General features: G+C 41.4%; 1 protein-coding gene across 4 annotated transcripts in view; it reads right to left on the minus strand.

Annotated features, from left to right (window-relative positions):
• LOC140204240 (synaptotagmin-like protein 2) overlaps positions 1 to 27794 on the minus strand; it is a 115165-nt gene that overhangs the window by 67513 nt on the left and 19858 nt on the right. For all 4 annotated transcript variants that reach the window (XM_072270786.1, XM_072270783.1, XM_072270784.1 and 1 more), the window contains exons 2-3: positions 6396 to 6862; positions 4016 to 4167 (exon numbers count right to left, since the gene is read on the minus strand). In XM_072270786.1, coding sequence (XP_072126887.1) covers positions 4016 to 4167; positions 6396 to 6529 — 286 coding nt within the window. In that variant the 5' untranslated portion in view covers positions 6530 to 6862. The remainder of the gene's footprint in view (positions 1 to 4015; positions 4168 to 6395; positions 6863 to 27794) is intronic.

A 27794-nucleotide genomic window follows, 5' to 3' on the forward strand; every position in this document is an offset into this window, starting at 1 on the left:
AGAAGCCTGAAGGCACACACTCAGTGATTCAGGAACAGCTTCTTCCCCTCTGCCATCCGATTCCTAAATTGACGTTGAAGCTTTGGACACTACCTCACTTTTTAAAAAAATACACAGTACAGTATTTCTGTTTTTGCACTTTTTTAAACTCTATTCAGTATAAATAATTGATTTACTTGTTTATTTATTATGTTTTATTTTATTTATTATTTTTTTTTGTTTCTCTCTGCTAGATTACGTATTGCATTGAACTGCTGCTGCTAAGTTCACAAATTTCACGTCACATGCCGGTGATAGTAAACCTGATTCTGAAGAGTGAGGACGGAGCATTGTGGGACAGGTGGCGGAGAAGGGGTGCCAGGGTTGGAGGGTGACACGGGTGCAGTTGTACCCAGCACTGACAATTCAGGCAAGGTCTTTTGATTTGATGGGTCCACAATATAGATCCATATCAGAATCAGATTTATCATCACTCACCTATGCCATGAAATTAGTTTTTTTTGCTGCAGCTATACAATGCAATATGTAAAATTACTATAGTACTGTGCAAAAGTCTTAGGCACCCTAGATATGTATATGTATGTGTGTGTGTGCACGCACAGTACTGTACTGTAATTTAAAAATTAGTTAATCAATGCAACATGAGATTAATCAGTAAAGATCCTAACCCGGATCTGGGCCGCACCCTCCAAATATCCGGACCTGCCTCTCGGTTTTTTTGCATTACCTTACTTTCCATTTTCTATTTTCTATTTATGATTTATAATTTAAATTTTTAATATTTACTATCGATTTGTAATCCAGGGAGCGGGAAGCGCGGAATCAAATATCGCTGTGATGATTGTACGCTCTAGTATCAATTGTTTGGCGACAATAAAGTATAAAGTATAAATCCTGAATCTGTGTCAATTCCGTGGTGAAAATCCATCTCAGGATTTCACTTCCTCCATTCCAGTTTCAGAGAAGTCATCTGATTCCCACAGAAACATAAACCAATCAAATAATAGGGAATTAGTTAATATTTGCATTGGCATGGCTACATGCTCAAATAAGCTTTCCAAAGTATTATTTTCAAGCAGGAAAAAGATGTTAAAACTGCTCTAAACTCTCCAACCAGACATTTCTAGGTGATTGGAGAGATTTTTCCCAGGTGTACATGGTATATGGTATTACATATTGATGTAAAAGGTCATTTTTAATTGGTCAGCAGAGCCTCATGAAAGAATTTTGTGCTGGATGAACCAAACGTTATTCTACCATGATCGTGAAGGATGTGTCTGGTTGTGTTCCGATGGAACATTCCTTCCAGTTAGACCAGGGGCTCCCAACCTTGCTTATGGACCCCTACCATTAGCCAAGGAGTTACTGGACCCCAGGTTGAGAACCTCTGAGCTAGACCATGCCACATTACCTGTCCCCCATGGCAAAGTCTGTGCAGAAGAACAACTCTTGAGCACAAATCAACCAGTGAGCTGCAGGGTTGTCTTCAAGGCTCCCTAAGGAAAGAGCAGCAGATTCTACTGAACTGCTCCATGAGCAGACCACTGCTGCTTTGAGCTGATGCGGCCCCTCTGGCAGAGGCACCTTCACAGCGTTGGGTAGAGAGTTCCAGGATATAGACCAGCAGTGACAGCTTATCTCCAAAGCAGGATTGAGCGGCACTTGAATGGGAACCTGCTGGTGGTGGTTTTCCCATGTGCCTGCTACCCCTGCCCTTGGTCAAGGATACTGCAGATGTTGTGGAATCCCAGGTGAGGAACTTTAACGCCTTTGATAGGCGGTACACTCTTAGAAGTATATTTCACACTGGTGGTGGGAGTGAAAAGGGTGATGGATGGGGTACAAATTAAATGGGCCATTTTGTCCTGAATTGCATTGAGTGGTTTGGGTATTACTGCAGTGCTAAGTAGAGAATATTTTAATGCCATATAGATCGAGGAGAGGAATTGGGGTAGAGGAGTGGGGCAAGGAGGTGGATCACTCAAGGTAAGATACCAAGCCTGTGACCTGCTCTTGAAGCAACACTTTTTGTGCCATTAGCTCGACTTGCCATTGTTGCAGATAGTCACTGCCTGGCACTTTAACGTTACCTATCACTGATCAGCCCTACTTGCTGGAAGGGGGCTTTAAAGGTTCTACTTGGAGTGAAAATCCCGTACCTGCAACAGTCTTTATGTGTCTGAGCTTAGGGGAAGCCTATAATGTTGATTGTTTCTCATCCTTCATACTGAAGCAAAAAAATCAGTGAAATTGTCTCCTTTTCGTCTACACCTTAGAGTGCTACTGAGAAGTAAACAAAGTTTTTTTAAAAAACCAGAGGCTTTGATAAAAAAATCACACTGTAATGCAAAAGTGGGCATGGGTTTATTGCAGATGTCACTAGGGCAAATTTCTTTACAGAATTGCATTTTTAGTGCTGACAATGAATCCCAATAGAAATGTAGGAGTCAAACTTCCACTGGGTTTCAGCAGTACAATCTCATTCTGTTCCAGGTTGCGCATATTTTCAAGTAACCGCACTTTTCTCAGAGCTGTGGGAACAAATTTCAAAGCCCGTTGCAACATCTGGAACACTGGCTGGGACCCAACTTACACAATCTATATTAAAGAACAAAGAAAAGTTTTTCTAAACTTAGTTCCACAGAATTGCCTTCAGATCCCCATTCAATGACCTCCAGAGCCCCAGTCCTTTCAGATATCCTATAAATGAACAGGCAGCAATATTGCAATTATGCACGAGTTTAATTGATTCTCATTTCTGACCCCTGATTTGAAGAAAGAGGCAATGCCATTAAAGTTGGGCTGAAAAACACATAAAACAACTGTGAACTGATGCTTCACTGTTTGCAAAATGCTGCCCAACAGGTCTGGCCTGTCTTGTTGCCATGTGTACCCTGACAGAGGAGAATTGTGCGTGTCTGCAAAACTGTGATCCAAAGCTTCCAGAACATTGGAAATAAGGCATACTGGTTCAAGCTTATTCAATACCTTCATGACAGCAATTGGAGATAAAATTCACAGAGCTGAGTATAGATCTCATTCTCAAAGCTAATGCCTTAATTATGAAAAGTGGGTGTACAATTTTAAAAACATTGCAATATAAACATCATGAAGTGCGCAAATAGTATAAGGGAATCCACTTTTGATTTAATGAAACAATGTTTAAATTTAAGCAGAAATGTACTTAATGCCAATACATATACACCGAACATCTAACATCCAGTATTTGAGGGTCCAGATCATATTGCCAAAGAGACCACAAAAGTTCAACTTAAGAAGCAATTCCCTCATCACCCACCCCCAAAAGAAACCAAACTTCATAAAAGGTGGACTCCCAGTTTGATGTTGCCCTAGTCTTCCATCCCATCTCGGTCCATTTCCCTATTGTTTGCAATTTAATGCACTTACTTCACGTTAATCCCTTCTGATTCTGATTATGTGAAATATCAGTGCTCGGCATCTGGTCAAACAGAAACAGGGTTCTGTTGATGAGGCATTTTCGTAAATGCCATACCTTCACTCTCCTGATGCAGGCTCTTGACCTGAAACATTGATCATCTCTCTGCCTCCACAAATGCTGCTTGAACCACTGAGTTCCTTCAGTAGTTTTCTATACCTTTGCTCCAAATGACATTACTGCTCACACCCAGTAGTCCCCATACAGATCTCCATAAAGCATCCAACTGCATGTAGTGATTGGGCTCATGGTAAAGTTAATTTACCTAAAACATCATCAAGATCTTGACCATTTGGTATTTGGCAAAGCTACGTTCAAGGATGGTTATATTCTCTCTTCCAGGAAACGGCCAGCTTATACAATTCAAAAGCCCTTAACAATTTAAGATGCGCTGATCATTCCTTCATGAACACATGATAACCATTCCAAGTGGAGAATAAATTTCAAAATGCATAATTCATGGAATATAATATTACATCAAATGCGTTGTTGGTCCTATTTGCACAAAGTAAGATTGCTCTGGTGATTTAACCATTTAATGAATGAGAAATAACTTACCATGCTTAATGAGACTTTCTCTTCTTATCGAGGCCTTGATCAAATCCACTCCAAGTAAAGCATCTCTGTATCGTTTTGCTTTAACCTCATCGAACCACTGTCCAGTAACAAGTTTCCTTTGCTTTTCATCTTGAATGGATTGCTGTACCGTCCTAGAGAAAGTGCAGAGAGTTTGCAGCTAAACATCATGTTACCTCACATCAGAAACTACATTCAGTCATGTAGCCTTCTAGTCAAGTCGGGAAATTTACCTCAGGGCTGGGAAAAGAGAGGAAGGTGCAGTGAAATAGAGTAAGAGGTAGTTTCTGGCACAAAAAACATCATTACAATTAGTGTGATAATCAATTAATCATCAACACCATAAGTGTACACTAGTTACCTTGATGTCATAAGGGAGTCAAAAATTACGGGGACAAGGCAGGAGACTGACGTTGAGAGGGAAAATAAACAAGTCATGTTCAAATAGCGGAGCAGACTCAATGGGCAAAATGACCCAATTCTGCTCCTTTGTCTTATGGTCTTAGATCTGAATCACTTCTGATTCATAACATCTGCGTTGTAATTACCCAGCATTGGAAATATACACCACTTTCCACAACACTGTAAGCTGTAGCACAACGTAGCATCACGTACCCTTAAGGAGGAGGAGCTTAGGAGAGTCAACAGCGCCTGGAGTTACAAGTTGACTTTGGTTCTTTGTGGGAATGGGACCTGCTCTCGGGGTTTCACAACTGGCTGTCATTCAACATGCCAAGGGCACGGCCTAAGAGCTTTGCTTGCCTTCAAAGGCCCGAGATTTCATGGTCCTGGAGACAGTCAGATTGAAGGTCGGTGTCCGGGCTGGAGATCAGTATGTCATGGAAATCGGAAGATCGACAGCCGTGTGCCCAGAGACCCGAGATTTTTGGACACAGAGCTTGGAAAAAGCGACGCAATGGACTTTTAACATCGTAAACCAGCGAGTTGTTTCTAATGTCTCGCCTCTCGCTGTGAAACGGAGACACCCCTTTCTCCCTTATTAGGGAAAGAGAGAGCCTGTGGTATGTCGAATACTGGGTGAACAAGTAGTCTTTGGGGTACTGCAAGCCTGTGTCCTTGCTGTTGCTTTGCTGCACGTTTGAGTGCTCGGTGGTGGGTGCTGATGTTTTTTTATTTGCTGGTGGGGAGAGGGAGGATTGTTGCTTGCTGCTGCTTACACACGGGTGGGAGGGGAGCTGGGAGGGAGAATTTTGGGGTTCTAACATTGTACTGTCGTTCATTCTTTAGGGGTACTCCTCTGTTTTCGCAGAAGAAAAAGCATTTCAGGATGCATATTATATACATTTCTCTACCTTTGAAACCTTAGTTGTAAGCTTAGATTGGAGCGACTGGGCTTGTATACTCTGGAATTTAGAAGGCTGAGAGGGGATCTTATTGAAACATATAAGATTATTAAGGGATTGGACACGCTGGAGGCAGGAAGCATGTTCCCGCTGATGGGTGAGTCCAGAACCAGAGGCCGCAGTTTAAGAATTAGGGATAGGCCATTTAGAACGGAGTTGAGGAAAAACTTTTTCACCCAGAGAGTGGTGGATATATGGAATGCTCTGCCCCAGAAGGCTGTGGAGGCCAAGTCTCTGGATGCTTTCAAGAAAGAGATGGATAGAGCTCTTAAAGATAGTGGAATCAAAGGTTATGGGGATAAGGCAGGAACTGGATGCTGATTGTGGATGATCAGCCATGATCACAGTGAATGGTGGTGCTGGCTCAAAGGGCCTACTCCTGCACCTATTGTCTATTGTCTAAAAATTATAAGTATACCACCAGATTAATATGTGGACATCATCAAATAAAGAATATGAAATGGGAACATTTTGTGAGTAACCCTTACTGCAGCAACTGTTATTGGTACAATGTGCCAAAATTACCTCTTGTACTGAAAATGTTTAAGAGTTGGTCTTCTTGCTGACAACCAAATAACTCATCAGGAAACAAATCACATGATGCTGTACAGAGACAGGTGAATGAAGATGCTTAACCAGAGATGGTTGATACACACTTTAAAAAATGGTTGCTGTAACCTGCCAGCAAAATTTGTTCCTTTTGATAAAATTCATTTCCATGGATTGAAGATTCACAATAAGTTTAGAAAACTGACAAACTAAAGATTACATTACCAAGGTAGTGATTATATGAAGGTATTTCAGCTGCAGTGCTTTCATGCCTCGTTTGGAAGGAGTGACAGATACACAGTCATTTGAGGTCAACGGTAACTTATCTAGAAGTCGGTAGGCGTTCTGCAGAGATAGCAAGCTTATACTTGTAATATAGGTGTGGGATCAACAATACAGCTTGGAGGAGTCGTCAGCAAACTACTACTAAATAAAATCAAAGATCTCACCTAATCCGTTCACTGTCCTTTTGCTTGAGCTCAGAATCCCTCTGAACTACCTTCAGGACTGCCTGATACTCATCTTCTGTGAGGAAACTGAGGTCCAGGTTATCAGCCATCACTCCCTTCATTCTGTTATGCATCAAACAGGGTAAAGACTGGGTGTGGTGGCGTTACAGAAAACACATGCCACTGCACAGCTTCTTCGAATTTTACAGGCTTCACCGACAACATTCAAACCAATTATGTGTGATCAAAGTTCATTATGTAAATGGATCATAAATTTCAGCAACATGAGCTTCACTTTCTTTTACTATGCTTCAGTCTTCTGATTGGAAGGTTGCTGCCAATGAGGCCATGTCCAAGAACTGTGAGGATTTGCTTCAGACAGAAACAAACTTCAGATTTCCTCTTGTGTGTTCACATCTCTGAAAACTGTGTAAGTCTAGCTGCAGGAAGTAAGTGAATGAGAGTACCTACAATAAGAGAAAAAAATTATTGTAGAGCAAATATAATAAACACGTGCATCACATCTAAAGGATGCAAACAAAATTTCATCTTAATTTCAGCTTGGTAACATAAAACATTCTGAGGGTAGTGCAGTACCACTTACGGTCCAGATGAGCCTCAACCTGAAATGTTCATTGCCCCCAAAAGACGCAGCCAGAGTTCCTCCAACAGTTTGTTTTTAACTGCAAGAGTACAATATGTACCTGTTCCTAAACTTCTCCATTTAATACATTCAAAATAATTAGTCCACTCTCAAATTAATGAGACTAAGTGAAGCCAAACAGGTACACTGCAATTAAGACATAGCATTTTCGTAGCTAGATAACCTGAGATTTGTTGAGTTATCTTACAATTACAGGATTTGCCTCAGCAGTTTATTGATACAGGAGTGACATTTTGAATGTATGCATTTCTTCCGGAAAAAGAATTGTATAAATTCACCTTTTCCACACACGTGCTCCAAGGACATTCTGCATGCAATCAATCATATGGCAGCAAAAGTCACCCTGCACTGCACACAAAATGCTGAGGGAACTCAGCAGGCCAGGCAGCATCTACAGTTGATGTTTTGGGCTGAAACCCTTCGGCAGAACTGGAGAGAAAAAGCTGAGGAGTGGATTTAAAAGGTGGGGGAGGACAGAGAGAGGAACTCCAGGTGATCGGTCAAACCTGGAGGGGGTGGGATGAAGTAAAGAGCTGGGAAGTTGATTGGTGAAAGAGACAGAAGGCCATGGAGGAAAGGAAAAGGGAGGAGGAGCACTCAAGGGAGGCGATGGGCGGGCAATGAGATAAAGTGAGATAGGGAAAGGGTTTCACCTATCACTTGGTGTTTCTCTCTCTCCCCTCCCCCATCTTTTAAATCTACCCTTCAACTTTTTCTTTCCAGTCATACAGGAGGGTTTCAGAGCGAAACGTCGACTGTACTTTTTTTCCCATAGATGCTGCCTGGCCTGCTGAGTTCCTCCAGCATTTTGTGTGTGTTGCTCAGATTTCCAGCATCTGCAGATTTTCTCTTGTTTGTCACCCTGTACTGGTGCAGTACTGAGGCTGGTACCATTTAAATCCTAGAAGGATTGTTCTCTCTCCAATTAAACCTGCGTTTGTTTTTCAACAATTTGGTTCAATGTGCAAGCACTGTTTGTTGTCGTTTCCCCCATTAGAAACACCAGCCTGCTGAGGCCTTTGAAACAAATGGCATTTACGTGTGTTTATTTTACTCCCAAGCCTTGCCCGAATAAACCAACAGCTTTTCCCAACAGAACAGCAAACAGGAAGGAAAAGTGTTATATAAATTTCTAATAGTACCATAATCAGTACTGTTTAAATAGCAATCCTGCTGATTTCAGAGGTCTTTCAAATGATCAAATAAACATTCCAGGCACTTATTGGAGGTCAGAAAGTCACTCTTCTGCTAGCACAGACTTTGTATTAATATACAATGCAAAATTAGTTGGCATTTGAGTTTTAGAAAATCTATACCACACAAGGTGATCATTTGGCCCCAGGTGGGAAAGAGTTTCTCAGTCTAATCTCAGTTTCCAGCCCTTGGTCTTTAGGTCTGTGGGCCACAGCTGTTCCTACACAGAGCCAAGTACATTTTAAAAGAAATGAGCTCCACATTCCTGCCATCATATATTCTAGTCCTCCTACTTTAAATCTATACTTTTTGGTTTTAACCCTTCTGCTCAGAGTAACAGGTCTTTTCTATCCAAGACCCTCATGTTATCTATGGATATCAATCACGACCACCCTCAACTTTATTAGTTCTTAATAAAACAACCCCAGACTATCCAATCTTGCCTTGTAAGGAAATTTTTCTGTAGTGGCAACATCAAATCTACATCTTCTCTGTGAACTAACTCAAGCTGAATACAGCTTTTCCACTCTTCTTTCAGTGAAGCCTATAGAAACATAGAAACCCTACAGCACAATACAGTCTCTTCAGCCCACAATGCTCTGACGAACATGTACTTACTTTAGAAATTACCTCAGGTTACCCATGGCCCTCTATTTTTCTGAGCTCCCTATACTTGTCCAAGAGTCTCTTAAAAGACCCTATTGTATCTGCTTCCACCACCGTCGCCGGCAGCCCAGTCCACACACTCACCACTCGCTGCGTAAAAAACTTACCCCAACATCTCCTCTGCACCTACTTCCAAGCACTCTAAAACCGTGTCCTCTCGTGTTAGCCATTTCAGCCCTGGGAAAAACTACTCTGACTATCCACACGAACAAGGTCTCTCATCACCTTATACATCTCTATCAGGTCACCTCTCATCCTCCGTTGCTCCAAGGAGAAAAGGCCGAGTTCACTCAACCTATTCTCATAAGGCATGCTCCCCAATCCAGGCAACATCCTTGTAAATCTCCTCTTCACCCAATCTATAGTTTCCACATCCTTTCTGTAGTGAGGTGACCATAACTGAGCACAGTACTCCAAGTGGGGTCTGACCAGGGTTCCATATAGCTGTAACATTATTTCTCAGCTCTTGATCTCAATCCCACGGTTGATGAAGGTCAATGCACTGTATGCCTTCTTAACCACAGAGTCTACCTGCTCAGCAGCTTTGGGTGTCCTATAGACTCGGACCCCAAGATCCCTCTGATCCTCCACACTGAGAGTCTTACCATTAATACTATATTCTGCCTTCATATTTGACCTACCAAAATGAACCACCTCACCCTTATCTGGGTTGACCTCCATCTGCCACTTCTCAGCCCAGTTTTGCATCCAATCGATGTCCCACTGTAACCTATGACAGCCCTCCACACTATCCACAACACCCCCAACCTTTGTGTCATCAGCAAATTTACTAACCCATCCCTCCACTTCCTCATCCAGGTCACTTAGCTGAGAGGCTAGTGTAGGGGGCAAGGCTTTGGGCTCCTGGATCACTGGGGCCTCTTCTGGGGGAGGTATGACCTGTACAAAAAGGATAGATACACTTGAACCCAAAGGGGTCCAATATCCTAGCAGGCAGGTTTAATAGAGCTGTTAGGGAGGGGTTAAATTAATTTGGCAGGGGATGGGAACAAGAGTGATAGGGCTGAGGAAGGAGAAAACAGAAATAAATCATGGATAGCGTGCAATAGAGATGATAGAAAGGACAGGCAGGAGATGAGGCATAATCACAGCCAGTGGGATGAGTTACAGGGCAATAGAGGTATGGTGCAGTTAAAACAGAAAGCAATAAATACTGGACTGAAAATGTTATATTTGAATGCACACAGCATAAGAAATAAAATGGACGATCTTGAAATTCAGCTATAGATTAGCAAGTATGACGTTGTGGCCATCTCTGAAACTTGGCTAAAGGATGGCTGCCATTGGGAGCTGAATGTTCAAGGATATATGGTGTATCAGAAACGTAGGTTAGTAGGCAGAGGGGGTGGTGTGGCCCTGTGTATAGGAAATAATATTAAATCATTAGAAAGTGATGACATAGGATTGGAAGGTGTAGAGTCTCTATGGGTTGAGATAAGAAATGGCAAGAGTAAAAGGACCCTAATGACAGTTGTATACAGGCCTCCAAACAGCAGCTGGTATGTGGATTACAAATTACAGCAGGAGATTAGAAAAAAGCACGTCAGAAGGGCAATGTCATGATAATCATTGGGGATTTTAACATGAAAGTGGATTGGGAAAACCAGGCCTGTACTAGACCTCAAGATAGAGAATGTGTAGAATGTCTAAGGGATGACATTTTAGAACAGCTTGCTGTTGAACCCACTAGGGGATCGGCTGTGTTGGATTGGGTGTTGTGAAATGATCCAGAGGTGATAAGAGAGCTTAACTTTAAGGAACCTTTGGAGAATAGTGATCACAATATGATTGAGTTCACTTTGAAATTTGAGAAGGAGAAACTAAATTCTATTGTGTTAGTATTTCAGTGAAATAAAGGAAATTACAATGGCATTAGAGGGGAACTGGCCAAGGTTGACTGGAAAAAGACACTAGCAGGAAGGACAGCAGAGCAGCAATGGCTGGAGTTTCTGCGAAAAATGAGGGAAGTGCCAAACAGATATATTCCAAATAAGAAGAAATTTTTGAATGGAAGAAGGACACTACCATGGCTGACAATTGAAGTCAGAGCCAAAGTACAAACAAAAAAGAGGGCATACAAGGAAATCAAAGCTAGTAGGAAGATAGAAGATTGGGAAGCTTTTAAAAACTTTCAGAAGGAAAAGATGAATTATTAAAGGAAGCTGGCAACTAATGTCAAAGAAGATAAAGGGTAAAACAGAGTTGAGGGTAGATAGAAGACCGATAGAGAATGATGCTGGAGATATTGTAATGGAAGACGCAGAGATGGCAGAGGAACTGACTATGTATTTTGCATCAGTCTTCACAATGGAAGACATCTGCAGTATCCCGGACATTCAAGAGTGTCAGGGAAGTGAAGTATGTGCAGTGAAAATTACAACTGAGAAGGTGCTCAGGAAGCTTACTGGTCTGAGGGTGAATAAATCTCCTGGACCTGACGGAATGCACCCTCAGGTTCTGAAGAAAGTAGCTGGAGAGATTGAGAAGGCATTAACAATGATCTTTCAAAAATCGATAAATTCTGGCATTGCAAATGTTATTCTGCTATTTAAGAAGGGTGGGAGGCAGCAGAAAGGAAACGATAGACCTATTAGTCTGACATCAGTGGTTGGAAAGTTGTTGGAGTCGATTGTTAGGGATGAGATTACAGAGTACCTGGAGGCACAAGACAAGATAAGCCAAAGCTGGCATGGTTTCCTGAAAGGTAAATCCTGCCTGACTAACCTAGTGCAATTTTTTGAGGAAATTATAAGTAGGGTAGACAAAGGAAATGCAGTAGTTGTGGTGTATTTGGATTTTCAGAAAGCCTTTGACAAGATGCCGCACATGAGGCTGCTTACTTAGCAAGATAAGAGCCCATGGAATTACAGGGGAGTTACTAGCATGGGTGGAGCATTGGCTGGTCAGCAGAAAACAGAGAGTGGGAATAAAGAGATCCTATTCTGGCTGGCTGCCGGTTACCTGTGGAGTTCCACAGGGGTCAGTGTTGGGACTGCTGCTTTTTACAATGTACGTCAATGATTTGGACTATGGTATTAATGGATTTGTGGCTATATTTGCCGATGATACAAAGATAGGTGGAGGAGCGGGTAGTGTTGAGGAAACAGAGAACCTGCAGAGAGAATTAGATAGTTTAGGGGAATGTGCAAATAAGTGGCAAATGAAATACAATGTTGGAAAGTGTATGGTCATGCACTTTAGTAGAAGAAATAAATGGGCAGACTATTATTTAGATGGGCAGAGAATTCAAAATGCAGAGATGCAAAGGGACTTGGGAGTCCTTGTGCAGGATACCCTAAAGGTTAACCTCCAGGTTGAGTCGGTGGTGAAGAAGATGAACGCAATGTTGGCATTCATTTCTAGAAGTACAGAATATAAGAACAGGGATGTCATGTTGAGGCTCTATAAGGCACTCGTGAGACCACACGGAGTATTGTGTGCAGTTTTGGGTTCCTTATTTTAGAATAGATACGCTGACATTGGAGAGGGTTCACAGAAGATTTACGAGAATGATTCCAGGAATGAAAGGGTTACCGTATGAGGAACATCTGGCAGCTCTTGGGCTGTATTCCCTGGAGTTCAGGAGAATGAGGGGAGATCTCATAGAAAGATTCTGAATGTTAAAAGGCCTGAACAGATTAGATATGGCAAAGTTATTTCCTATGATAGGGGAGTCTAGGACAAGAGGGAACAACTTCAGGATTGAAGGATGTCCATTTAGAACAGAGATGCAGAGAAATTACTTTAGTCAGAGGATGGTAAATCTGTCGAATTTGTTGCCATGAGTGGCTGTGGAGGCCAAGTCACTGGGTGCATTTAAGGCAGAGATAGATACGTTCTTGATTAGCCAGGGCATCAGAGGGTATGGGGAGAAGGCAGGGGAGTGGGGATGACTGGAAGAATTGGATAAGCCCACGATTGAATGGTGCAGCAGACTTGATGGGCCGAATGGCCTACTTCTGCTCCAATATCTTATGGTCTTATTTATAAAAATATGAAGAGAAGGGGTCCCAGAACAGATTCCAGAGGCACACAACTGGTCACCGACCTCCATGCAGAATATGACCCATCTACAACCACCAATTTGCAGGCATTATATGTTGAATATACATTTTGAAATACATATTTCTTCAAAATGGATTATCCATTGCTAGAATGTGATTCCTGTTCGAATCCCAGAGGTGAGAGCGAATTGAAAAATTGATGAAATATTTCTTCCCTCTTCCAACTTTTCTACTGATTTTATGAATTAAAAAGTACAGGAAAAAAATCTGACTGTAATGCAGCATGGTCCTTGCTTCACTTGGGGAGGTCTTTCATACCATACCTGCTTTTTTTAAACCAATACTAACTTTCACTTTAATGTCACGTAAGAAATGAATCAGCAACAAAAATTCCAAGAAAAGTGCCACATAATCACAGTCAACAGCCAACGTGACACCACACCCAGCAACAATTTGAATTTTAAAAATTAAAAGAAAATCTCTTCTCCCATGTGATGTTAAATCACAAGGAGTCATTTCAGTTTACAAGCACAGATACTAAATCTAAGGAAGTACAGATGTAGTTACTCTTAAATTCAGAAAAAAATTTACACTGCATATAAAACAGTGCTCTGGGAATGTGCCTCTATCATGTACACACTTCCCTCATAACAATTTCTCAGATCAGGCTGCTCCAAGTGCAAAGTCCAAACAACATGACTATATTGGCAACACATGGAGATCTAATTGTTTTCACATCTTCTGATTTCACAGCTTGTAATGGTTTGGCAATTTTAACAGGGAAGAGAAGTTGTTCAAAAGCTTGTTGGGAGAGTGCGCTGTAAACTGGCTGTTGTTATCACCTCCCACAGATTTGGTCCCACTGTGGAACGAAATGTGAGAGGCTAATACAACTGACAGGCAGTGATCCCACACATACTTGGCCCAAGGAGCAGAAGCAAATTGCTCCCCGAGGATATTTTGTTTTATTCAAAACTGGAATTTAAGGGAAGGCTAATATTTAGTCACAATGTGAAGACATCCCTTTATGCAGATTCTACCTGCACCCCCTTCAGAACATCTGCAAAGGCAATAGTCCCACATTCCCAGCAGGTCAGGCAGTATCTATGGAAAGGAATAAAGAGTCAATGTTTCAAGCGGGGATCCTTCATCAAGACTCTGCAGAACATCTTATATTTAGACCTACGTCCCTTTTAAGGTGCCCAGCCAAAAGAAAATTCAAAATCCCCTGGACTAAACTGACTAGAGGAGAATGAGATTTATTGTACTTGGGAATACAACTTACTGCAGCAAAGCCATGATATGCTTGCAGTCACATCACGAGTTATTTTTCTCCCTCAGAAGAGTGCGTTCTACTCCTGCCCTATTCAGCTGCGGGTGCTGGGTCAGTGGAACACGAAGTATCTGTTCAGAGTTTAATTTTGTGGAACGGCATGTCTTAAGCCAATATCAGACACAAGGTACACATTTCTGAGGCACTTTGCTACTCTTGATGACATGCAGAACCCATCATTTATATACAGAGTACAGCCAGGAAATGGGGAATCATAGGTCGGCTCTCCTGTAAAGCATAATGGAAATATTGTAGGATATTCTCAGCCATGCACCATACAGAGTTAGTTGTAATCTTTCAAGTAAAGCTTGGCAGAGTTGCTGGCTCAAACTCCTTTCTGCAGAGAGGTCTACTGAATTTCCCTGAAATTTAATGCATTTTATAACTAAATACTTGAGTAGTTTGTAACATGGATGTTGAGTGTTGCCAATCAGCAAGTAGATTAGTAAATATACACTCAGTGGCCACTTTATTAGGAGGTACTGTACCTAATAAAGTGACCACAGGGTATGTTCATGGTCTTCTGCTGCTACAGCCCATCCACTTCAAAGTTCAACATTTTGTGCTTTCAGAGATACTCTGCTGCACAGTACTGTTGTAATAATGTGTGATTATTTGAGTCACTGTCATGTTCTCATCAGTTTGAACCAGTCTGGCTATTCTCCTCTGACCTCTCATTAGCAAGGTATTTCTGCCCACAAAACTGCCACTCAGGAGGTGTTTTTTTTTTGGTTTATCACACCATTCTCTGTAAACTCTAGAGATCATTGTGTATGAAAATCCCAGGAGAGTAGTGGTTTGTGAGATACTCAAGCCACCCTGTCTGGCACCAAAAATCATCCCACAGCCAAAATCACTTGCATCACATTTCTTCCCCGTTCTGATGTTTGATCTGAACCTCTTGACCATGCTTACATGCTTTTATGCATTAAGTTGCTGCCACATGATTGGCTGATTAGATATTTGCATTGATATATATAGATATATAATGAAGGTTCCATTCTATAAAGTACTGTATGTGACTGAAAGGTTAGCAGCTCAAACATGAGTACACTAATACACAGCACGCACACGAACAGAAGTTGTGTCAAAGATAGTCCCCCAGCAACCAGGTAGAAGGCACCACGAAACATGAGCATGGTAAGCAAAATAATTTGATTTTAAAGTTCATAACAGTCATGTTTTAGAGGGAGCAGATACTGAGTAGCAAGAGCCAATAGTGCTGATGATGGAAGAAATATATTCTTCCATCATCAGGAGGGAGGAGGAGAAGATTGCGGCACAACGCAGCGCGCGCGACAACTCCACTGAATGATATTTGTTATGTGTCAAGTAGGGTACCGTGCAAAATCCGATTTGATGGAGACAGACGTGAGAGTACGGAGGAACATCTGGAGAAACTTCTGAAATGCCCGCTTCACTGTCACTGCTACTGTGTGGTCCAGAAACTCTGGAGGAGAAGGCCCCGAATCCTCGGCTTTGCTTGTTTCAGCAGCCAGGGCGAGGTCGAAAGCGCTCGGCAGAGGATGGTGCTCGGGAGGCTGTATCAGAGGGGCTGGTCGGAGGCTCAAAGTTTTTGGATGGACGGACTCAGCGTCAGCTGTGGTTGAGTGCTTTCAATGCATCGGCAGTTGTCGGTGCCTGGAGGTTTGTGGCAGGGAGTTTCTCCCTTTTGCCGCCTGCTATCGCGGACTCGGGAGTCAATCGGGGACTTTGAGACTTTTTTTTACCGTGCTCATAGTCTGCTCTTTATCAAATTATGGTATTGCTTTGCACTGCTATAACTACATGTTATAATTATGTGGTTCTGTCAGTGTTAGTCTTTGGTTTGTCCTGTTTTTCTGCGATGTCACTCTGGAGGAACATTGTATAATTTCTTAATGCATGCATGCATTTCTAAATGACAATAAACGAGCACTGGGCGTGTTCTCATAATCTAAATATATTTTGAAATTATTTTTGAAGGTGGGGAGAAAAGGGAGAAATTTTAGGGAAAGAGATCCGGATATTAGACTGGAAAAGGTGAATGAGTGGATAATAAAGGGCAGGCAAGGGGTATGGGAATGGTTTATAAACAAGGACACGATGTTTTAATTCGGCACTTTGAAAATTAATGAGCCACTGGAGGGTGAGAACTCAGAGGTTATGAAAGAGTGAAGTGGGACTGGTGTGTAAGGTGAAGCTGGGAAGTCCAACCAGATCAGCAGTGGGGGAGCTAAATACTTGAGCTGGTGTATGGGTTTTAATCGGATGATAAAGGTGAGGTTGCAAATGGGAAATGTTTCATAGCTGTAACACTTAAAGAGGGAGAAAATGTGCAATACTTAGAACAATTAAGACTAAGGCACTGAGTTCCACAATTTTTCAACTTAAAAATTAATAACTCCCTTTTATACCCAAAGATGTTTCCTCCCATCTTCAAGCACTTATTTCAGACTTCTGGGATTCACTGACAATGGCGGGTATGGAGTGTAAAACCTATCTGCGGAAACTCAAATTGTGGTTACTAGGCTACCATTTGTTCATTATACTTACAGGCACATGCCCCTATGCCATGCAATCTGATTAAAACCTTCAAATCAACTATCACTGTTAGCATTTTTTAAAATATACAGTGCAAGAGTCTTCAGTGTGTGTATATATATATATATATATATAGCTAAGGTGCCTAGGACTTTTACATAGTAGTGTAGCAATTTTATGCATTGCACTGTACAGCTGCCCACCCAAAAAAAAATCACATTTCATGACATATGTGAGTTATGATAAACCTGATTCTGATACGGGTTTTTATTTGTGAACTGAGAGTGGGAAGCGGGTAGGGAGAGGTGAGTCATGGTTAGGAAAAGGGGAGGGAGCGAGAAGCACCAGAGAGACATTCTGTAATGATTAAACCAATTGTTTGGAATCAAATTAGCTTGCCTGCTGTCTCAGGGCTGGATATGACTGCATGCACGCCACACCAGCCCGTGGCACTCCTTCTCTGCCACCTGGCCCAAACCCCTCCAGAGGCACTCCACCCTCACCGTATCCAACATCCTTTGCTCCTGCCAGATTTACAAACTCGCTCTCCGCTCTGCATCGACAAATATAGTACTGTGCAAAAGACATAGACACCCTAGCTACACATGTGCCAAAGATTTTCACACAGTACTGTGCATAATATAAAATAACTAATATTCAAACCTCTAACCAAAGTACTTGGACCAAAGAAGTATTATCACACCCTTGTTTAGCGTGAGGATGGGAGCTCTGGAGTGAAAGTTAAAGGAGATGATCAGATGTTTTGCCAATGCTGTGTTGTGGTTGACAGGTGAGGAGGACTCATCTAGCCTCAATGAAGGTTAGGGCAGATGGAAAAATCAGCTAATATTTAGTTGTAATGAGTGAAGAACTGACCACATTTTAAAGAATATGAATCACAAGATATAGATTTGCCCAAAACTATTTCAAAAAGACATGTGCAATTATTTTCCAAGAGTAGTTCCAAAAGAGTGTGCATGAGATAGGAGTGTATTAACTTGAATTTGTGGTAATATCACACATCTGTTCTTTATATTGCTGCCTCTCTGACCTTCTATAAGCTCTCCCAGAAGAAGCACATCCTCAAGGCATTCAAGCAAATTTGTCAAATGTGATTTCATTTTTATAAAACCATGTTGACTAGATTTGATTACATTCAGCTTTCCTGAAGAATTAGTTATTTCCTCTCTGATTTATGCTAGCATCCTGGCAACGATAGATGTTAAACTAACTGACCTATAATTTTGCGCCTTCTGTCCCCTTTTGAACAATAAACTCACATTGACTGTTTTCCAAAGTTCTGGTAATGATCCTGGTCTTTCTAAATTTTTAAAATTTTCAACCAACGGGTCACTCTCTGAGCAGCTATTTCTTTAGATTGCTTGGACTCAAGCTGTCATGTCCTGTCTGCCTTTAACACCATAACTTTCACTGATATGTTATCGCTTGTGATTGGATTAACAAGTTCCTCCCTGTTACATGAAATTAGGTAATTTCTTATCTTAGTCCTTCACGGTGAAGGCTGATGCAAAAACAACTGATTTAATGCATCTCCCATTTCTTTGGTTTCTGTTATTAATTCACCAATCTGATTCTTATAAGTCCCACACCTACCTTCATCGCCTTCTTCCTCTTTATATATCCTTAAAACTTTCACTGTTTGTTTTGCTATCACAGGCGTTTTCTCTTAGTATTATTTTCCCCCTTCTTTTGAGCTTTTGGTCTTTCCTTGCTGGATATTACAAAAATTCTAGGTCCCCTCTCTCCAACATTACCTCTTGCCAACTCGTAGCCCTACTTTTCAATACAGCATTGAGGGCATTTTCAAAAGCTGGTACGTCAATAAGGGGGCTTCCATAAATAAGGACCCTCACCATCCAGGACTTGCCCACTTCTCATTACTACCATCAGAGAGGAGGTCCTGGTGCCTGAAGGTGCATCAGCAACATTTTAAGAAAAGCTTCTTACCCTCTGCCATCAGATTTCTGAATGGTCCATGAATCCATGAAAACTACCTCACTATTTTAATTTCTGATTTTGACTATTTATATTTTTATTGTAACTTAGTAATTTTTATGTATTGCACTCTGCTGCTGCAAAGCAATAGATTTCATGACATACTGGACATCAGTGATAGGAAATCTGATTCTGATAGCTTTATCTATGACCTCCTTTGTTACCTACAAAAGTACACCTCTTTCCCATGGAATCCCTCTTTCTACCCAAGATAAATTCCCACTGAGTATATCTCTGAGAATACACTCAGGGATGGAGGTAACCATCTGCATTCTTAACTCCCATCAAAACTTCACTATCGAAAAAGTCTATGAGCAAAAGGAGTGTAGAAAGTTCATCACAATACAGAGTTGGCTGTAACACATGCTGGAACCAAAATGCCAGCCACCACTCACTCTTCCTCATGCATGAAGAATGCCTGGTTAAATGCAGGGCCGGAAAGAACCACAGAATATAGAATGATCATAAAATCACAGAATAGTTATAGCACAGAATGAGACCATTTATCCCATTATATCAGTAACATAGAAAACATGGCCTTGAACAGACTATTTGATCAATGGTGTTGTGCTGACCTTGATGCCAATTTATGTTAATTGTCCTCCTGCCTGTCATCCATCTCCCTCCATATTCATGTATCTAAACACCTCTTAATCTCCACCAAACTGCTACTCCTGGAAATCTATTCCAGGCACCTACTGTACTTTCTGCATAAAATAACTTGCCTCTCACATCACTTTTAAATGTACCCAGCATGCCCCCCCCCACCCACCATAAAAGCATGTCCTCTGGTGTTTGATATTTCTACCCCAGGGAAAAGATTCTGGCTCCTCTATCTAAAATTCTCATAATTTGTGATGGATATACACTTTTAGGCCAGTTGCCCCCTGCCTTTTTGCTAATCCTGCTTTCTAAATGTAGCAGCTGCCACTTATAAGAGCAAACAGTTATAAGTAAACTTCCAACTAATATTGCATTGATTAGTTTCTGGTTGTAAACAAGTCAGTCTTCAGTTCTTAAAATGTCAATGGAAAGCAGTAATCAGTTTGAAGTTAAAACAAAGTATTAGTATTATCTACAGGGCAGCTTTGCAGCCACTCTGTCTGTAGAAGCTTACTGCACCTGCTTTATTGCTGCTCAGAGGTGTAGCATAAGACAATGGATTGTTTTATTTGGCTTGTTTCAAACAAACAAGTTGACTTTAAATTGCTTTGTTTAAGAAAGTTTGCATATCAGATGGATAATATCACTTAGGATATCAAATAACTGATATACCAAGGATATCAAATAACTGATCTACTAATGTTGGAAGTTTTATGTACTCAGAGAAGTTAGCTTTACATCATTAATTAAGATCTATGTCTGTAAGATGCTTTTAGACTGTTTGTGTTAAAAGGACATCTGAGGAAATATCTTGTGCCTGTGAAATCACCTAAGAGGGAGATAAAAAAGGGTAGAGAACAATTCAGACATTGGGAATGAGCTAAAGAACTCCAAGAAATGTGGAAAAACCATGGGGTGAATTACAGACTGAAACTGTTTTAATTTCTTTGGTGGATGATTTGTTCATCTGCAACTTGTATGGTATGTCTTTTTAGTTTATTGGAATTGAACCTGTATTTTGGAAATCCATTTTGTTTTATTTTTTAGAAATTGTTTGTAATTTGGAAATGTTTAAGACAGAAATCTTTGTGAGTTGTAAATGTGTTTTAAGAATATTGTTCAGATTTAAATGTGCATCACTGATAATAAATGAACTGTGTTTTAAACTACTTCGTTAGCTGGAAGTATCTTTTCCTTGGTAGGGAGAGGGGACCTGCCACTTGAATAATGGGTATTGACAGCTAAACTCGCTGTGGAGAATAAACAGGGAAGTGAACTAGTCTGTGAAGATTGGGTAGTTACAGCCCTTTAGTGAGAGTACTTGTGGCTATTTATATTCAATAGGGCTTAAGGTCTTCACTTGAGTTTAGAACTTCATGGTCAGCAAAGCCAATAGAATCACAAATTTTAAAAACCTTTGTCAGTTCTCCCCTCAGCATTGAAGACTGGAACCAATCATTATAATAGGGTTATGGAGAAATTTCAGAAAGAACCCTTCCTTATAATTCCTACCTTCTGGTCCAGGCAGAACCTAGGTAAACCCCCTCTGCAGCTTGAAGTCTGTACTAGCTCTCTATCAGAACACCTTTAAGTTCCAGTCCCCAACCTTTCCTTCCTATAGTCTTGCAGATTTTTTTCTTCACTGTGTTATCTGATTCTCTCTTTAAAGCCATGATGGAACCTGCTCCACCATATCTGTAAGCAGTGCATTCCAAATTTCAGCCACATGCTGTATACCCAATTTCCCTCGGGATCAATAAAGTGTGACTATGACTACTATGACTATGACTATGAAAAGAATTCACTCTCATGTCTCTCTTAATTCTCTTCCCTTTTATTTTATTCTTGTGACTGCTAGATCTTGCCCCTCCATCAAAATAAAACATTAAATTGAAACTCAGCAAAATTTAACACTGTATCCTTTAATGTAAAGATATGAAAGTTGTGGAAAATCTACCTTCAAAATGAAATTCATGAGTAGCGAATCAGATTATGACCAGTGACACACTGAAGACTAGAACCAATCATTATAACAGGATTATGGTGAAATTTAATAAATGCGGGGCCCAAGTAGTATGAAACCAAATTATTTAATATGTAAAAGCAGAAATTAGAATTCTGGATTATAGGCCAATTAATGTAGTTAGGAACTCAGAACAAAACTAAATTTCTGCAGTTAAAAACTGAAACTTCATATTTGGATAATGACTGAATTGATAAGCCTGATCTACACCAGTATTCCTGTATGGTACAATATACTATCAAATTCTAGTATACACGTTACCTTTCTGAAGGTTTCCAAATGCAAAAAGTCTGTCTTCTTCAATCTTTAAAATACTGTCCTATTTTATGATTCTCTAAGTGAGGTAAAATTAACGGAAGTCTAATATTAAAGAAATCTAGACTTTTCATCTCAAATATTATCAAAAGATGGATCATTTTCATTTGGAGTACCATCCAACCACATGATCTATTAAACCTACAGGATTGTGCATTCCAAAAGGGAAGCATATGTGAAATAAATCTTCACATATTTTAAATTTTGCTCTGTTGGAGATAATCGCATACAGAAGACCATATATGTAAAGTGCACTGAATTTCTGGAGGTTTGAGAAGGGTACACCGAGTAATGCTGATAAACACTGTAGCTTCATTTTTGTAAGAGTTTGCATAAACAAATACAGTACTTTGGATAAACTAAGTTGCTGAATACTTTGGATAAACTAAACATGCAACTCTTGGTATGCAGTGCCTAAGGATCTGGAAAATTGCCTGGAAAGTAGTTTTAAGGTCCAAACACCTTCAGCTCAGCTCAGGCTCTAGGAATTGACATGTTGTCCAGCAACACAACAAAGCATCAGTGTGCTAATCTGCAAGCTTTGTGGATTTCTCCAGTAATTCGACCCAGCCAGAGCCTTACAACATGTTAGAAGTCTAAATGCAAACGTGAACAATTAACACAGTTGCAGTTCAGCAACATCTCGGATTGCAGGGAGAAAGGGGCTAGAAATTCTATTGTATAATGCAATGTTTATGCTAACCACACAATGATATTTTAATATTTAGTAACACACACCGGATACTGGAGGAGCTTAACAAGTTATGGACGGGAATAAAGTCGACACTTTAGGCCTTTTCATTAGGACTTGGTCCGAAATATTGACTATTTATTCTCCTCTATAGACGCTACCTGACCTGTTGAGTTCCTCCAATATTTAGTGTGTGTTGCTCAAGATTTCCAACATCTTCAGAATCTTTTGTGTTATTAATATTTAGTGACTTCCAAGGAACAGTAGCAAAACAAATTTACACATGATAGCACCTGGACCCACGCAGCAGTGCTCAAAGGGATAGGCAAATGAGACTCAAATACGCTTTCACAAAGAACGGAAGACTTGCTTTAACAGGCCGGCAAGTCCAGTTCTTAGAGAATTCATGCATGTCTTTTCTTGTTTGCTCGTTACCCTCTCTATCCTTCGCAATACTCTACCTGTAGAATCTTGGACCTTCAGTATTCCTGCCTCACAGTACCCAATACTTCCCAACAGTTCATTGCACCTCCTGCTCAAAGGGTTTCAAGATCTCTAGCCCCACCAGAGTGAAGACCGACCCCTCCCAATGCTAGGTTTCTCTCCACTGTGACTTATTCCTCTGAAACTGAACTCCCCAGGTTCCTTCAATATTGGAATCCTCTGGAGAAATGATCTTTAAATTTCTAAGACCTGCTCTTTTCTATATGTTGCTTTTGGCTTCATGTTTTTGACAAGCAAAGGGCCTTGTGTACAACAAGTTTTGGTATCCCCCCTATACGTCAAACAATCTAACCCACCTTTCCTGGGGTAATTTCAACCAAACTTCAATACTAAACTCATATTAACAGACCAATTGCAATTTGATCCCACTGAATCCCCTAAGGTGAGTTATCCTAGTTTTTTGTGAACTTTCTTCTCACTCATAGAAAATACCAATTACAGAATCTTAAGATATGTCAGCAGAGAAGGCAATTTAGCTGACAACAGCTGTTAGAAGAACTAAACAAGCAGAAAACATTAATCATTTCCAGACATCCCACCCTGCAAAAACTCATTTCAGGGAGGTAGCATCACCACCCCGCCCCCCCGCAACCCCATATCCCACCCCCCGTCATTATTTTTGACCCCTATTAGGCAGGGGTACACTTTAGTGTAGTCTGGGGTGAAGTATGTTTTATATTTTCTTTTTTTGGAACACTCTGCCATGGCGCTGCAGGACACTAATATATATCTCACTCACTCAAAAAAATCGATTTCCGGGATATTGTATATAATTTGCGGGCATCAGCGAGCCGCTATCAATATGCAGGAGACCCCCGGAACTTCCAGGAGAGGTGGGATGTCTGCATTTCTGTGACCTCCTCCCTCACTACCATTTTGGGCCCCAAACAGTCCTTACAGGCGAGGAACAACAGGAATTCTGCAGATGCTGGAAATTCAAGCAACACACATCAAAGTTGCTGGCGAACGCAGCAGGCCAGGCAGCATCTCTAGGAAGAGGTACAGTCGACGTTTCAGGTCGAGACCCTTCGTCAGGATTAACTGAAGGAAGAGTTAGTAAGAGATCTGAAAGTGGGAGGGGGAGGGGGAGATCCAAAATGATAGGAGAAGACAGGAGGGGGAGGGATGGAGCCAAGAGCTGGACAGGTGATTGGCAAAGGGGATATCAGAGGATCATGGGACAGGAGGTCCGGGGAGAAAGACAAGGGGGGGGGAACCCAGAGGATTGGCAAGGGGTGTAGTCAGAGGGACAGAGGGAGAAAAAGGAGAGAGAGGGAAAGAATGTGTGTATATAAATAAATAACGGATGGGGTACGAGAGGGTGGGGCATTAGCGGAAGTTAGAGAAGTCAATGTTCATGCCATCAGGTTGGAGGCTACCCAGACGGAATATAAGGTGTTGTTCCTCCAACCTGAGTGTAGCTTCATCTTTACAGTAGAGGAGGCCGTGGATAGACATGTCAGAATGGGAATGGAATGTGGATTTAAAATGTGTGGCCACTGGGAGATCCTGCTTTCTCTGACGGACAGAGCATAGGTGTTCAGCAAAGCCCTCTCCCAGTCTGCGTCAGGTCTCGCCAATATATAGAAGGCCACATCGGGAGCACCGGACGCAGTATATCACCCCAGTCGACTCACAGGTGAAGTGTTGCCTCACCTGGAAGGACAGTCTGGGGCCCTGAATGGTGGTGAGGGAGGAAGTGTAAGGGCATGTGTAGCACTTGTTCCGCTTACAAGGATAAGTGCCAGCAGGGAGATCAGTGGGGAGGGATGGGGGAGATGAATGGACAAGGGAGTCGCGTAGGGAGCGATCCCTGCGGAAAGCAGAGGGGGGAGAGGGAAAGATGTGCTTAGTGGTGGGATCCCGTTGGAGGTGGCGGAAGTGACGGAGAATAATATGTTGGACCCGGAGGCTGGTGGGGTGGTAGGTGAGGACCAGGGGAACCCTATTCCTAGTGGGGTGGTGGGCGGATGGAGTGAGATGCTTACAGGCGAGGACTGTTTATGAACCCATCAGAGTCATTTAATATATCCAATGATCCTGGTGCTCCTTCTCCCTTGCCCCACCTTTTATTCAGCTTCTTCCCTCTTCCATTCCATTCCTGATGAAGGGTCTTGGCCCAAAGCCTCAACTGGTCATTTCCTCCATTGATGTTGCCTGGCTTTCTGAGTTCCTCCAGCATTTTTGTGTTGAACCATTTCCCCAATCTTTCCTCACAGCCTTACACCTTCACTCTCTACAAGCATTTAGAACATTCAAAGTGGATAACGAATTTGCTTCCTCCATCCTTTTGGGCAGTGTTCCTCATGGTATAAAACATTTTCCCCTCACAAATCTTCTGTTTTGTTACACAGTTATCTTAATTCTGTGTCTTCTGGTTATTGATAACCCAGCCAGTGGAAAGAATTTTTTCAGAACCTTTCATGAATCTAAACAACTCTATAAAATATCCTCTTAACCTCTGCATGGAGAACATCCCCAAATGTGTTGATTTTTCAACCACGTTACCATTATAGGAAACTTCCTCTGCTCTTTGTCAAGAACAGACCTGCTTCCTGGTGCACAGAACTGAATACATATTTCAATAAGACCCTCGTCAGTCTTTTATGAAAGTTCAGCACAAATTCTAGTTTTGAGCAACATAGCCAAAGGAAGGCAAAGATCTCATTTACTTTTTTTTTAAAAAAAGGAATTGCTTTTTCCAGCTTGTTCTGTTATTACTAAAGATAAGTGTAGATATAGCCCTAGATATCACTCCCCTCTGAATCACTTTTAAATTATTTCATTGAGTGCACATTGCCTTTCTTCCACCTCCTACCGCTTTTCTGTCCACATAAACAGCTACATACCTACCATTTCACCAATCTACGCTGTACAGAAGTCTGTCAGGTGCCACTCCATTGCCCTTCACAAATTACATCCAAATGTGACCATTGTCCCCTAATACCATGGATTTAATTTTGATAAATGGGTGATATGATACATTACATACCAACCTTTGAAAGTCCTAATGTACACCATTCATACAATGTCCTCAATACCCAGTTCCTTTCCTGCGTGGTACTGTTAAAGTCTAAACTGATTAGTGTGCAACTCCATTCTTTCCCTAATGATCAAAATACTCCCATCTATTAATCCACTACAATCATGATTACAGATCTGTTTAAAAAACACCAAATCACCTTCAAACTTCAACCTCCTCACTTACCTTTTACAAGGCAAGGTATCATATAAATCATTAGCTATTTTTAACAGTTTAACCTTTTCTTCATATTTTAACAATATCCACCCTTCAAAATTTGACATTCACTAAGACTTCCTCCTTCCTTGCTCGATTCATCATGAAAACCAATGGTATCTGCTTTAACTGAAAGAGATAATTGTTTTGCAAGTCTCCACACAAGCACATTGTCATTTGGGTATTTTGTACAATCTTCTGATGATCAATTAAAAATCATCGAAGAAGCCAATAATCAAGGCTGTGAGTTCTAACAGAAGATCTTGAAAGTGCAAAAAGTAGTACAGTCCTGAAATCAGAGGTAATGAAAAACAGAAATGGAGTGTCATTTTCCTTATGAGACTATTGCTTCATGGAGTGGATCTTAACCACTGTCAGCTACATGCCTAGGGGGAACCAATCTTGACCACTGCCAGCTACATGCCTAAGGGGAACCAATCTTGACCACTGCCAGCTACATGCCTAGGGGGAACCAATCTTGACCACTGCCAGCTACATGCCTAGGGGGAACCAATCTTGACCACTGCCAGCTACATGCCTAAGGGGAACCAATCTTGACCACTGCCAGCTACATGCCTAGGGGGAACCAATCTTGACCACTGCCAGCTACATGCCTAGGGGGAACCAATCTTGACCACTGCCAGCTACATGCCTAGGGGGAACCAATCTTGACCACTGCCAGCTACATGCCTAGGGGGAACCAATCTTGACCACTGCCAGCTACATGCCTAGGGGGAACCAATCTGGGAGAAGAATGCAAGTAACATGAACACAAGCCCTACACACACTGAAAAGTTTGACTTAAATATTCCACGATGCGTAAAGGTTGAAAGGGTTAAAAAGGAATTTGTAATCTTGGCAGCAGCAATAAAGGTAAGAATGTTAAAAATTCTACAATTGTTCCTCTGGAGTTGAGAGGTTCTCCAAGACCAGGGTACCGTACATGCCTCTTTCCATTGTTTCTACAACACATCCCGAACTTTTTATGGCTGATTTGACTGTGGAATCGTGATTGTGAGGAAGCCAGAAGCTGAACATCAGCCTAGCCTCAAGCCTCTCAGTGAAATTTGTTTGGGAGCTAAAGAAAAATATGGACGTAGAAAGAATGAGCATCCAAATAAACTTGATATTCCATTTCAAGTTCTCTAAGACCACTTTACATAAATAGAACAGTACAGAACAAGGAACAGACCACTTGGCCCACAATGTTGTGCCGAACCAGCTAAAAAGCAAATCTAAAACACTCAAACCCTAATCCCTCCTACCTACACCATGTCCATATCCCTCCATCTTCCTTATATTCATGTGTCTATCCAAACATCTCTTAAAAGCCTCTACTGTATATTTCTCTACCACCATACCAGACAGCATATTCCAGGCATCCACACTCCCTGAGGGAAAAAACTTACCCATCACATCTCCCTTGAACCTACCTCCTCTCACCTTCAGTGCATGCTCTCTGGTATTGGGCATTTCAACCCTGGGAAACAGATACTCTGTCCACTCTATCTATGCCTCTCATAATCTTGTAAACTTCTACCAAATCTCCCCTCTGCCTCAGATGCTCCAGAGAAGATAACCCAAGGTTATCCAGCCTCACATGA

This window comes from Mobula birostris, chromosome 10, assembly GCF_030028105.1.
Source record: "Mobula birostris isolate sMobBir1 chromosome 10, sMobBir1.hap1, whole genome shotgun sequence".
In the NCBI taxonomy this organism is placed as follows: Eukaryota; Metazoa; Chordata; class Chondrichthyes; order Myliobatiformes; family Myliobatidae; genus Mobula; species Mobula birostris.